The sequence below is a fragment of the Thunnus albacares genome, chromosome 13, assembly GCF_914725855.1.
Source record: "Thunnus albacares chromosome 13, fThuAlb1.1, whole genome shotgun sequence".
NCBI lineage: Eukaryota > Metazoa > Chordata > Actinopteri > Scombriformes > Scombridae > Thunnus > Thunnus albacares.
Window position 1 is genome coordinate 1,348,712 of NC_058118.1, and position 11,420 is coordinate 1,360,131.

Genomic DNA, 11,420 nt, shown 5'->3' on the forward strand with positions numbered 1-11,420 from the left:
TGCTGTTCATGGCAGCTTCAACTTCTTCCTTCTTCTCATTGAGATCCTTCCTCAAAAGTTCCACTTCTTCTCTTTCTGCTAGTACGTTGTTCTTCCTGGTTTGCAGTTCTTCTTCTTGTCTTTTTATGTTGATGTCTTTGAGTTCTTGTTCTTTTTGTTTTGAGGCAATAATGTTCATGACTTTCTCCAGCTGTTCTCTACTTGTCTCAACCTGAAGGGTCAGATCTTTAATGTTGATTTTCTCTCTGTTTATCTCATCAAACAGACTGTCTGCATATTCTTTCTTCTTTTGCAGCTCAGTATTTGTGATTTCCAACTTGTCTTTCTCTTCTTTTATATCTTGTTTATCTCGTTGTAACATGTCAGTTTGTTTGAGGATGTCAGACCTCATCAATTCCAAGTCCAGTTTCTCTTTCTCCATCATGCCATTCGCTCTATCCAGATCCTCTCTCTCTAGTTTCTGCTCTGCCTTCAGTTTGGAGAGATCTTCTTTTTCCAACAAAACTTCTCTCTTTTGGTTTTCCATGTTGTCTCTCTGTATAAACATATCTGACAATAAACCTTTCAGACCATCCTTTCCTCTCTGTATCAATTCATTGTAAACTGTCATCTGGTCTCTCTCTTGATCGAGCTGTGCAAGATTTTGCTTCATTGCGAGGCATAACCTTTGCAAATTTTCATTGTTTTCTTCTAGTCTCTCTATTTTGTTTTTCATGTCTTTACATGTCTTTTCATTCACCTCTTTGAGCTTAGCCCTCAAAGTTTCAATTGTTAATAAGTTACTCATGAGCTCATCTTCTCTTGTTTTCAGCTCAGACTGGTGTCCTTCTATTTTATCCTTCTCCTTCTCAAGTATTTCTCTGTCCATGTCAATACGAACTTTCATCTGATTGAGTTGTTCTTTCTCTCCACTGATGCTGTTCATGGCAGCTTCAACTTCTTCCTTCTTCTCATTGAGATCCTTCCTCAAAAGTTCCACTTCTTCTCTTTCTGCCAATACATTGTTCTTATTGGTTTGCAGTTCTTCTTCTTGTCTTTTTATGTCATTGTCTTTGACTTCTTGTTCTTTTTGTTTTAAGGCAATAATGTTCATGACTTTCTCCAGCTGTTCTCTACTTGTCTGAACCTGAAGGGTCAGATCTTTAATGTTGGTTTTCTCTCTGTTTATCTCATCAAACAGACTGTCTGCATATTCTTTCTTCTTTTGCAGCTCAGTATTTGTGATTTCCAACTTGTCTTTCTCTTCTTTTATATCTTGTTTATCTCGTTGTACTATGTCAGTTTGTTTGAGGATGTCAGATCTCATCAGCTCCAAGTCCATTTTCTCTTTCTTCATCATGTCGTTCGCTCTATCCAGATCCTCTCTCTCTAGTTTCAAATCATCCTTCAGGTTTTCAAGATCTTGTTTTTCCATCTCAAACGTTTGCTTCAACTGATTTTCCATGTCTTCTCTCTGGATGATCATGTTTGAGAGTAAACTTGTCAGACCTTCCTTTACTTTGTCTAATGTCTCAGTGTAACATGTCATATTTTCTTTCTGTTCATCCAGAGCTGCATGCTTCTGTTCTAAAGCACTGACCAGTTTCAATACATCTTCATTGTTTTGTTCTAGTCTGTTAACTTTTGTTTTCATATCTTCACCCATTCTTTCATTGAGATGTTTGAGTTTGGCTCTCAAAGTCTCTACTGATGTCATTTTAGTAATGAGTTCATCTTCTTTCACTTTCAGCTCATACTTTTCTCCTTCAATTCCTTCTTTCTCATTGAAAAGTATTTCTTTCTCTCTCTCAATGCCCATCTTCATCTGATTGAGTTGTTCTCTCTCTCCACTGATGCTGTTCATGGCAGCTTCAAATTCTTCCTTCTTCTTATGGAGATCCTTCCTCAAAACTTCTACTTCTTCCCATTCTGCCATTACATTGTGCTTATTGGTTTGTAGTTCTTCTTCTTGTCTTTTTATGTCATCATCTTTGAGTTCTTGTTCTTTTTGTTTTAAGGCAATAATGTTCATGACTTTCTCCAGCTGTTCTTTACTGGTCTGAACCTGAAGGGTCAGATCTTTAATGTTGGTTTTCTCTCTGTTTATCTCATCAAACAGACTGTCTGCATGTTCTTTCTTCTTTTGCAGCTCAATCTTTATGATTTCCAACATGTCTTTCTCTGCTTTTATATCTTGTTTATCTCGTTGTAATATGTCAGTTTGTTCGACGACATTAGACCTCATCAGCTCCAAGTCCAGTTTCTCTTTCTTCATCATCTCATTTACTCTATTCAGATCCTCTCTCTCTAGTTTCAAATCATCCTTCAGGTTTTCAAGATCTTGTTGTTCCATGTCAAATGTTTGCTTCCATTGATTTTCCATGTCTTCTCTCTGGATGATCATGTTTGAGAATAAACTTGTCAGACCTTCCTTTACTTTCTCCAATATCTCATTGTAAGATGTCACGTTTTCACTCTGATCATCCAGAGCTACATGCTTCTGCTCTAAAGCACTGACCAGCTTCAATACATCTTCATTGTTTTCTTCTAGTCTGTTGATTTTTGTTTTCATATCTTCACCCATCCTTTCATTGAGATATTTGAGTTTGGCTCTCAGAGTTTCTACTGATGTCATTTTAGTCATGAGTTCATCTTCTCTCGTTTTCAGCTCAGACTTTTCTCCTTCAATTCCTTCCCTCTCATTGAAAAGTATTTCTTTCTCTCTCTCAATGCCCACCTTCATTTGATTGAGTTGTTCTCTCTCTCCACTGATGCTGTTCATGGCAGCCTCAACTTCTTCCTTCCTCTTCTCGAGATCCTTCCTCAAAAGTTCCAAATCTTCTCTTTCTGCCAGTAAAGTGTTCTCACTGGTTTGCACTTCTTGTGTTAGTCTTGTGATCTTGGTGTCCTTCAGTTCTACTTCTTCATGTTCATCTCGTTGTAACATGTCAGTTCGTTTGAGGATATCAGACCTGATCAGCTCCAAGTCCAGTTTCTCTTTCTTCATCATCTCTTTCACTCTATCCAGATCCTCTCTTTTTAGTTTCAAATCATCCTTCAGGTTTTCAAGATCTTGTTTTTCCATCTCAAATGTTGGCTTCCATTGATTTTCCATGTCTTCTCTCTGAATGACCATGTTTGAGAGTAAACTTGTCAGACCTTCCTTTACTTTGTCTAATGTCTCAGTGTAACATGTCATATTTTCTTTCTGTTCATCCAGAGCTGCATGCTTCTGCTCTAAAGCACTGATTAGATTCAATACATCTTCGTTGTTTTGTTCTAGTCTGTTGATTTTTGTTTTCATATCTTCACCCATCCTTTCATTGAGATGTTTGAGTTTGTCCCTCAGAGTTTCTACAAATGTCATTTTAGTCATGAGTTCATCTTCTCTCATTTTCAGCTCAGACTTTTCTCCTTCAATTCCTTCTTTCTCATTGAAAAGTATTTCTTTCTCTCTCTCAATGCTCATCTTCATCTGACTGAGTTGTTCTCTTTCTCCACTGATGTTGTTCATGGCAGCTTCAACTTCTTCGTTTTTCTTGTTGAGATCCTTCCTCAAAACTTCCAATTCTTCTCTTTCTGCCAGTAAAGTGTTCTCACTGATTTGAACTTCTTGTGTTAGTCTTGTGATCTTGGTGTCCTTGAGTTCTACTTCTTCATGTTTATCTCCTTGTAATATGTCAGTTTGTTTGAGGATATCAGACCTCATCAACTCCGAGTCCATTTTCTCTTCCTTCATCATCTCATTGACTCTATCCAGATCCTCTCTCTCCAGTTTCAAATCATCCTTCTGCTTTTCAAGATCTTGTTTTTTCATCTCAAACGTTTCCTTCAACTGATTTTCCATGTCTTCTCTCTGGATGATCATGTTTGAGAGTAAACCTGTCAGACCTTCCTTTACTTTGTCTAATATCTCAGTGTAACATGTCATGTTCTCTTTCTGTTCATCCAGAGCTGCATGCTTCTGTTCTAAAGCACTGACCAGTTTCAATACGGCTTCATTGTTTTCCTCTAGTCTGTTGACTTTTGTTTTCATATCTTCACCCATCCTTTCATTGAGATGTTTGAGTTTGGCTCTCAGAGTTTCTACTGATGTCATTTTAGTCATGAGTTCATCTTCTCTCATTGTCAGCTCAGACTTTTCTCCTTCAATTCCTTCTCTCTCATTGAAAAGTATTTCTTTCTCTCTCTCAATGCCCATCTTCATCTGACTGAGTTGTTCTCTCTCTCCACTGATGCTGTTCATGGCAGCTTCAACTTCTTCCTTCTTCTTGTTGAGATCCTTCCTCAAAAGTTCCATTTCTTCTCTTTCTGCCAGTACAGTGTTCTCACTAGTTTGCACGTCTTGTGTTAGTCTAGTGATCTTGGTGTCCATGAGTTCTACCTCTCCGTGTTTATCTTGCTGTAATATGTCAGTTTGTTTGAGGACATCAGACCTCAAACTCAACTCCAAGTCCAGTTTCTCTTTCTTCATCATCTCATTCACTCTAACCAGATCCTCTCTCTCTTGTTTCAACTCTGCCTTCAGTTTGTCAAAGTCTTGTTCTTCAACAGTGTTCCTTGTCCTCCATTGATCTTCCATCCCTTGTATGTTTATCAACATGTTTGATATCAGACTAATCAGACTTTCTTTCTCTCTATGGAACATTTCAGTATATGCAGACATTCTGTCTTTCACTTCATCTATGTCTCCACACTTTTGTTTCAATAAAGAGCACACTTTAAGAACCTGTTCATTGTGTTGTTCCAGTTGCTGTAATTTGTTCTTCATGTCGTTCTCCATCCTTTCATTCAGCTGCCGAAGTTTTACTCTCAGAGCTTCTATAGATTTCATTTTAGTCATGAGTTGATCCTCTTCCTGTTTTTCCCTTTCAGTTGAAAGCTCTTCTCCCTCCATGTCAACTTCAGTCTTGAACTGACTGAGTTGTTCTCTCTCTTCACTGATGCTTTTCATGGCAGCTTCACCTTCTTTCATCTTCTTAATGAGATCCTTTCTCAAAGGTTCCACCTGTTCTCTTTCTGCCAGTACAGTGTGCTCTTCTTTTATATCTCGTTTATCACGTTGTAATATTTCAGTTTGTTTGAGGATGTCAGACCTTATCAACTCCGAGTCCATTTTCTCTTTCTTCAGCATCTCATTCACTCTATCCAAATCCTCTAGTTTCAAATCATCCTTTAGGTTTTCAAGATCTTGTTTTTCCATCCCAAACATTTGCTTCCATTGATTTTCCATGTCTTCTCTTTGGATGTTTGAGAGTAAACTTGTCAGACCTTCCTTTACTTTCTCCAATATCTCAGAGTAAGATGTCACATTTTCTTTCTCTTCATCCAGAGCTGCATGCTTCTGTTCTAAAGCACTGACCAGTTTCAATACATCTTCATTGTTTTGTTCTAGTCTGTTGATTCTTGTTTTCACATCTTCACCCATCCTTTCATTGAGATATTTCAATTTGGCTCTCAGACTTTCTACCGATGTCATTTTAGTCATGAGTTCATCTTCTCTCATTTTCAGCTCAAACTTTTCTCCTTCAATTCCTTCCCTCTCATTGAAAAGTATTTCTTTTTCTCTCTCAATGCTCATCTTCATCTGACTGAGTTGTTCTCTCTCTCCACTGATGCTGTTCATGGCAGCTTCAACTTCCTCCTTCTTCTTGTTGAGATCCTGCCTCAAAACTTCCACTTCTTCTCTTTCTGCCACCACAATGTTCTTCCTGGTTTGCAGTTCTTCTTCTTGTCTTTTTTTGTCATCATCTTTGAGTTCTTGTTCTTTTTGTTTTGAGGCAATAATGTTCATGACTTTCTCCAGCTGTTCTCTACTTGTCTGAACCTGAAGGGTCAGATCTTTAATGTTGGTTTTCTCTCTGTTTATCTCATCAAACAGACTGTCTGCATGTTCTTTCTTCTTTTGCAACTCAGTCTTTGTGATTTCCAGCTTCTCTTTCTCTTTCTTTATATCTTGTTTATCTCGTTTTAATGTGTCAGTTTGTTTGAGGATGTCAGACCTCATCAGCTCCAAGTCCAGTTTCTCTTTCTTCATCATCTCATTCACTCTATCCAGATCCTCTCTCTCTAGTTTCTGCTCTGCCTTCAGTTTGGATAGATCTTCTTTTTCCAACAAAAGCTCTTTCTTTTGGTTTTCCATGTTGTCTCTCTGTATAAGCATATCTGACAATAAACCTTTCAGACCATCCTTTCCTGTCTGCATCAACTCATTGTAAATTGAGACCTGGTCTCTCTCTTGATCGAGCTGTACAAGCTTTTGCTTCATTGCGAAGCATAACCTTTGCAAATTTTCATTGTTTTCTTCTAACCTCTCTATTTTGTTTTTCATGTCTTTACGTGTCTTTTCATTCACCTCTTTGAGCTTAGCCCTCAGAGTTTGAATTGATAATAAGTTACTCATGAGCTCATCTTCTCTCGTTTTCAGCTCAGACTGGTGTCCTTCCATTTTATCCTTCTCCTTCTCAAGTATTTCTCTGTCCATGTCAATATGAACCTTCATCTGACTGAGTTGTTCTCTCTCTCCACTGATGCTGTTCATGGCAGCTTCAACTTCCTCCTTCGTCTTGTTGAGATCCTTCCTCAAAACTTCCACCTCTTCCCATTCTGCCAGTACATTGTGCTGACTGGTTTGCAGTTCTTCTTCTTGTCTTTTTATGTTGATGTCTTTGAGTTCTTGTTCTTTTTGTTTTGAGGCAATAATGTTCATGACTTTCTCCAGCTGTTCTCTACTTGTCTGAACCTGAAGGGTCAGATCTTTAATGTTGGTTTTCCCTCTGTTTATCTCATCAAACAGACTGTCTGCATGTTCTTTCTTCTTTTGCAACTCAGTCTTTGTTATGTCCAACTTGTCTTTCTCTTCCTTTATATCTTGTTTATCTCGTTTTAATATGTCAGTTTGTTTGAGGATGTCAGATCTCATCAGCTCCAAGTCCAGTTTCTCTTTCTTCATCATGTCATTAGCTCTATCCAGATCCTCTCTCTCTAGTTTCTGCTCTGCCTTCAGTTTGGATAGATCTTCTTTTTCCAACAAAAGCTCTTTCTTTTGGTCTTCCATGTTGTCTCTCTGTATTACCAGATCTGACAATAAACCTTTCAGACCATCCTTTCCTCTCTGTATCAATTCATTGTAAACTGTCATCTGGTCTCTCTCTTGATCAAGCTGTGCAAGCTTTTGCTTCATTGCGAGGCATAACCTTTGCAAATTTTCATTGTTTTCTTCTAATCTCTCCATTTGGTTTTTCATGTCTTTACATGTCTTTTCATTCAGCTCTTTGAGTTTAGCCCTCAGAGTTTCAATTGATAATAAGTTACTCATGAGCTCATCTCTCGTTTTCAGCTCAGACTGGTGTCCTTCCATTTTATCCTTCTCCTTCTCAAGTATTTCTCTGTCCATGTCAATATGAACCTTCATCTGACTGAGTTGTTCTCTCTCTTCACTGATGCTGTTCATGGCAGCTTCAACTTCTTCCTTCTTCTCATTGAGATCCTTCCTCAAAAGTTCCACTTCTTCTCTTTCTGCTAGTACGTTGTTCCTCCTGGTTTGCAGTTCTTCTTCTTGTCTTTTTATGTCATTGTCTTTGACTTCTTGTTCTTTTTGTTTTAAGGCAATAATGTTCGAGACTTTCTCCAGCTGTTCTCTACTTGTCTCAACCTGAAGGGTCAGATCTTTAATGTTGGTTTTCTCTCTGTTTATCTCATCAAACAGACTGTCGGCATGTTCTTTCTTCTTTTGCAGCTCAGTATTTGTGATTTCCAACTTGTCTTTCTCTTCTTTTATATCTTGTTTATCTCGTTGTAACATGTCAGTTTGTTTGAGGACATCAGATCTCATCAACTCCAACTCCAGTTTCTCTTTCTTCATCATGTCATTAGCTCTATCCAGATCCTCTCTCTCTAGTTTCATCTCTGCCTTCAGTTTGAAGAGTTCTTCTTTTTCCAATAAAAGCTCTTTCTTTTGGTTTTCCATGTTGTCTCTCTGTATTACCATATGTGACAGTAAACCTTTCAGATCATCCTTTCCTCTCTGGATCACTTTATTGTAAACTGACATCTGGTCTCTCTCTTGATCAAGCTGTGCAAGATTTTGCTCCATTGCGAGGCATAACCTTTGCAAATATTCATTGTTTCCTTCTAATCTTTCTGTTTTGTTTTTCATGCCTTCCTGTGTCTTTTCATTCACCTCTTTGAGTTTAGCTCTCAGAATATGAACTGATAATAAGTTACTCATGAGCTCATCCTCTCTCATTTTCAGCTCAGACTGGTGTCCTTCCATTTTATCCTTCTCCTTCTCAAGTATTTCTCTGTCCATGTCAATACGAACCTTCATCTGACTGAGTTGTTCTCTCTCTCCACTGATGCTGTTCATGGCAGCTTCAACTTCTTCCTTCTTCTTGTTGAGATCCTTCCTCAAAACTTCCACTTCTTTTCTTTCTGCCAATACGGTGTTCTTACTGGTTTGCAGTTCTTCGGTTAGTCTTGTGACGTTGGTGTCCTTTACTTCTACTTCTGCATGTTTATTTTGTTCTAATGTATCAATCTGCTTTTGGATGTCAGTCCTCATCAGCTCCAATTCCAGTTTCTCTTTATTCATCATCTCATTCACTTTATCCAGATCCTCTCTCTCTAGTTTCAGCTCTGCCTTTAAATTTTCAAGATCTTGTTTTTCCAACTCAATGTTTTTCTTCCATTGATTTTCTATTTCCTCTCTCATGTCTGACAGTAAACTTGTCAGACCTTCCTTTACTTTCTCCAATATCTCAGTGTAACATGTCATATTTTCTTTCTCTTCATCCAGAGCTGCATGCTTCTGCTCTAAAGCACTGACCAGTTTCAATACATCTTCATTGTTTTCTTCTAGTCTGTTGATTTTTGTTTTCATATCTTCACCCATTCTTTCATTGAGATGTCTCAGTTTGGCTTTTAAAGTTTCTACTGATTTGATTTTAGTCATGAGTTGATCTTCTTTCATTTTCAGCTCAGACTTTTCTCCTTCAATTCCTTCTTTCTCATTGAAAAGTATTTCTGTCTCTCTCTCAATGCCCATCTTCATCTGATTGAGTTGTTCTCTCTCTCCACTGATGCTGTTCATGGCAGCTTCAACTTCTTCCTTCTTCTTGTTGAGATCCTTCCTCAAAACTTCCACTTCTTCTCTTTCTGCCAGTACATTGTTCTTACTGGTTTGCAGTTGTTCTTCTTGTCTCTTTATGTCATTGTCTCTGAGTTCTTGTTCTTTTTGTTTTAGGGCAATAATGTTCATGACTTTCTCCAGCTGTTCTCTACTGGTCTGAACCTGAAGGGTCAGATCTTTAATGTTGGTTTTCTCTCTGTTTATCTCATCAAACAGACTGTCTGCATGTTCTTTCTTCTTTTGCAGCTCAGTATTTGTGATTTCCAACTTGTCTTTCTCTTCCTTTATATCTTGTTTATCTCGTTGTAACATGTCAGTTTGTTTGAGGATGTCAGACCTCATCAGCTCCAAGTCCAGTTTCTCTTTCTTCACTGTATCATTAACTCTATCTAGTTCTTCTCTGTCCCACATCAACTTTGCTTTCAGTCTCTCAGGATCTTGACCTTCTACAACATCAGTTGGCTTCCATCCATGTTTCAAATCATCCTTTTCAATGACCTCACCTGACATTCTTATCAGAGCTTTTTCTTCTCCGTGTAAGAGTTCAATGTTCTTTGGATGCTCTTTTATTTCTTCATCAGATTCCACTTCCCCTCTTCTTGCCTGCTCAATTTGTTGAGTTTGTAGCATGTCATTATACTCTTTTTCATTTTGTTCATCATCATCTTTCATTTTGTCTTTGCTTATCAACGGTTCAGTTCCAGCGAGGTCCTTCTGGTATCTTTGCTGCCCAAGCTTTTTGTGATCTGATTCTTTAAACCCAAGCTCCAGTTTCTTTTTACTTCGTGATTTCAGTTTTCCTGGTGTAGGTTTAGGTTTCACAAACAGTTGAATTTGTGTTTCTAAAATTTCTTTCTCCTTCATGTCCTCTTCAAGTGGGTCATTCAGTTTCCCCACAACTGTTTCCTTCTGATAATCATTTGTTTCACTCATCAAATTCACCTGCTCTTCCTCTGGCTCTTTCCCAGATTGGACTTCTTCCATTACTTCTTTTGGTTTGTCATCCTGTGTTTTTATTAGTTTCTTTTCAGGTTTGAGGATTTTTAATTCCTTCTCACTTCCAGTATTATTCATCAGTCTCTTCATTTCTTTGCGTTCTTTCTTTATTTTCTTGCGTTCTGCTTTGAGCATCACTGCCTCAGCTTTGAGAAACTCCTTTTCATTCTCCAGCTCTTTCTCTCTCAAGACTAACTCTTCTGATTTTTCTAAGATTCTCTCCTTTTCTTTCTCTATTGATTTTTGCTCTCTTTGGATATTCATTTCCACTTGCTCCAGATCTGTTTGCTTTTGCTGCATGTCCTTTAAAGCACAAATCATCATTTCTTTTTGTCTTTTTATCTCCATCTTGATATTTTCCACTTCATCTCTTGCCTGGGTTATGATTTTTGTCTGGGCTATGATTTGTCTTTTTTCATCCTGAATTGCTCGATTAATATCTTCACTGTGTCTTTTCATAACTTGATATTTCTCCAAACGTGGCTGTATTAATTCCCAGAGCTTTTGAATTTGATTAGGAACTTGTGTGAGTTTGGACATCCTCAACTCTTCCACTGCACCTTTGCTTTTGTCCTTTTCTCTTTGCAGCTTCAGCTTCATGATCTCTAACTCGTCCCTCTCTTTGATGATCCTCTCCAGTCGTTGGTCAAGCTCTCTCTTCTTCTTCTGTGTCTCCCTCTTGAGAGCATCTTTTTCTCCCTTGATTTCAGCCCACATCTTTTTCACCTGTTGCTCTTTTTGAATGCCTCTTCGGATCATCTGTTGATTTTGTCTTTTTTCAACCTCCAACTCAGACTTCAATACTTCCATCTCTCTTATTTCTCTTTTCACATTCTCTAGTCTGATATCAAGCTCTTGTTTCTGTTTTTGGATATCGTCTCTCATGTGGACCATTTCATCCATCTCTTTTTCAAAGGGCATCTTTATCTGAGATTTTATTCTGTTCATGTTATCTTTTACAGTCTTATTCTCAGCTTTTAAAGCTTTGAGCCCTTCTCTTTGTTTCTCTAGATGAACATTTACATCTTCCAGGATTCCCATTTCCCTCCTAATTGTTTCCAAATGTAGGTGAATCTTTTGTCTCATGTTTTGAAGGTCAATAATCGAATTATTGACTTTTGAGCTTTGGCGTACCATTTCGGTTTCCTCCATGATGCTTTTCACCTCTTTTCTCTCTAGATTTATCTTCTTATGATCTCTGTATGCTTGGATAGCAGTAGTCTGGTCATTGATACTTCTCTCCTTCACCTCAGCCACTTCTTCCTTCTCTCTTTGCAGTTTTATCCTCATAACTTCTAACTCATCCCTCTCTCTC

The 11,420-nt window shown here is 38.0% G+C and overlaps 1 protein-coding gene across 1 annotated transcript; it reads right to left on the bottom strand.

The window, feature by feature from the left end:
• Window positions 1-206: 206 nt before the first annotated feature.
• LOC122995758 (reticulocyte-binding protein 2 homolog a-like) lies at window positions 207-11,026 on the bottom strand. The gene is made up of 3 exons (XM_044371123.1): window positions 6,712-11,026; window positions 784-5,670; window positions 207-211 (listed from the first exon to the last, which is right to left on the bottom strand). The coding sequence occupies exons 1-3, from the start codon at window positions 11,024-11,026 to the stop codon at window positions 207-209; spliced, it is 9,207 nt and encodes a 3,068-aa protein (XP_044227058.1).
• Between the last annotated feature and the right edge of the window lie 394 nt (window positions 11,027-11,420).

Excerpts from the sequence above, each read along its gene's own strand:
- LOC122995758 (XM_044371123.1), bottom strand. The coding sequence starts at position 11,026 with ATGCCCTTTGAAAAAGAGATGGATGAAATGGTCCACATGAGAGACGAT. Across the intron at positions 5,671-6,711 it reads GACCCTTCAGGTTCAGACAA|AAAGAGAAGAAGTGGAAGTT; the intron begins GTAGAGAACAGC and ends TTGTGGTGGCAG.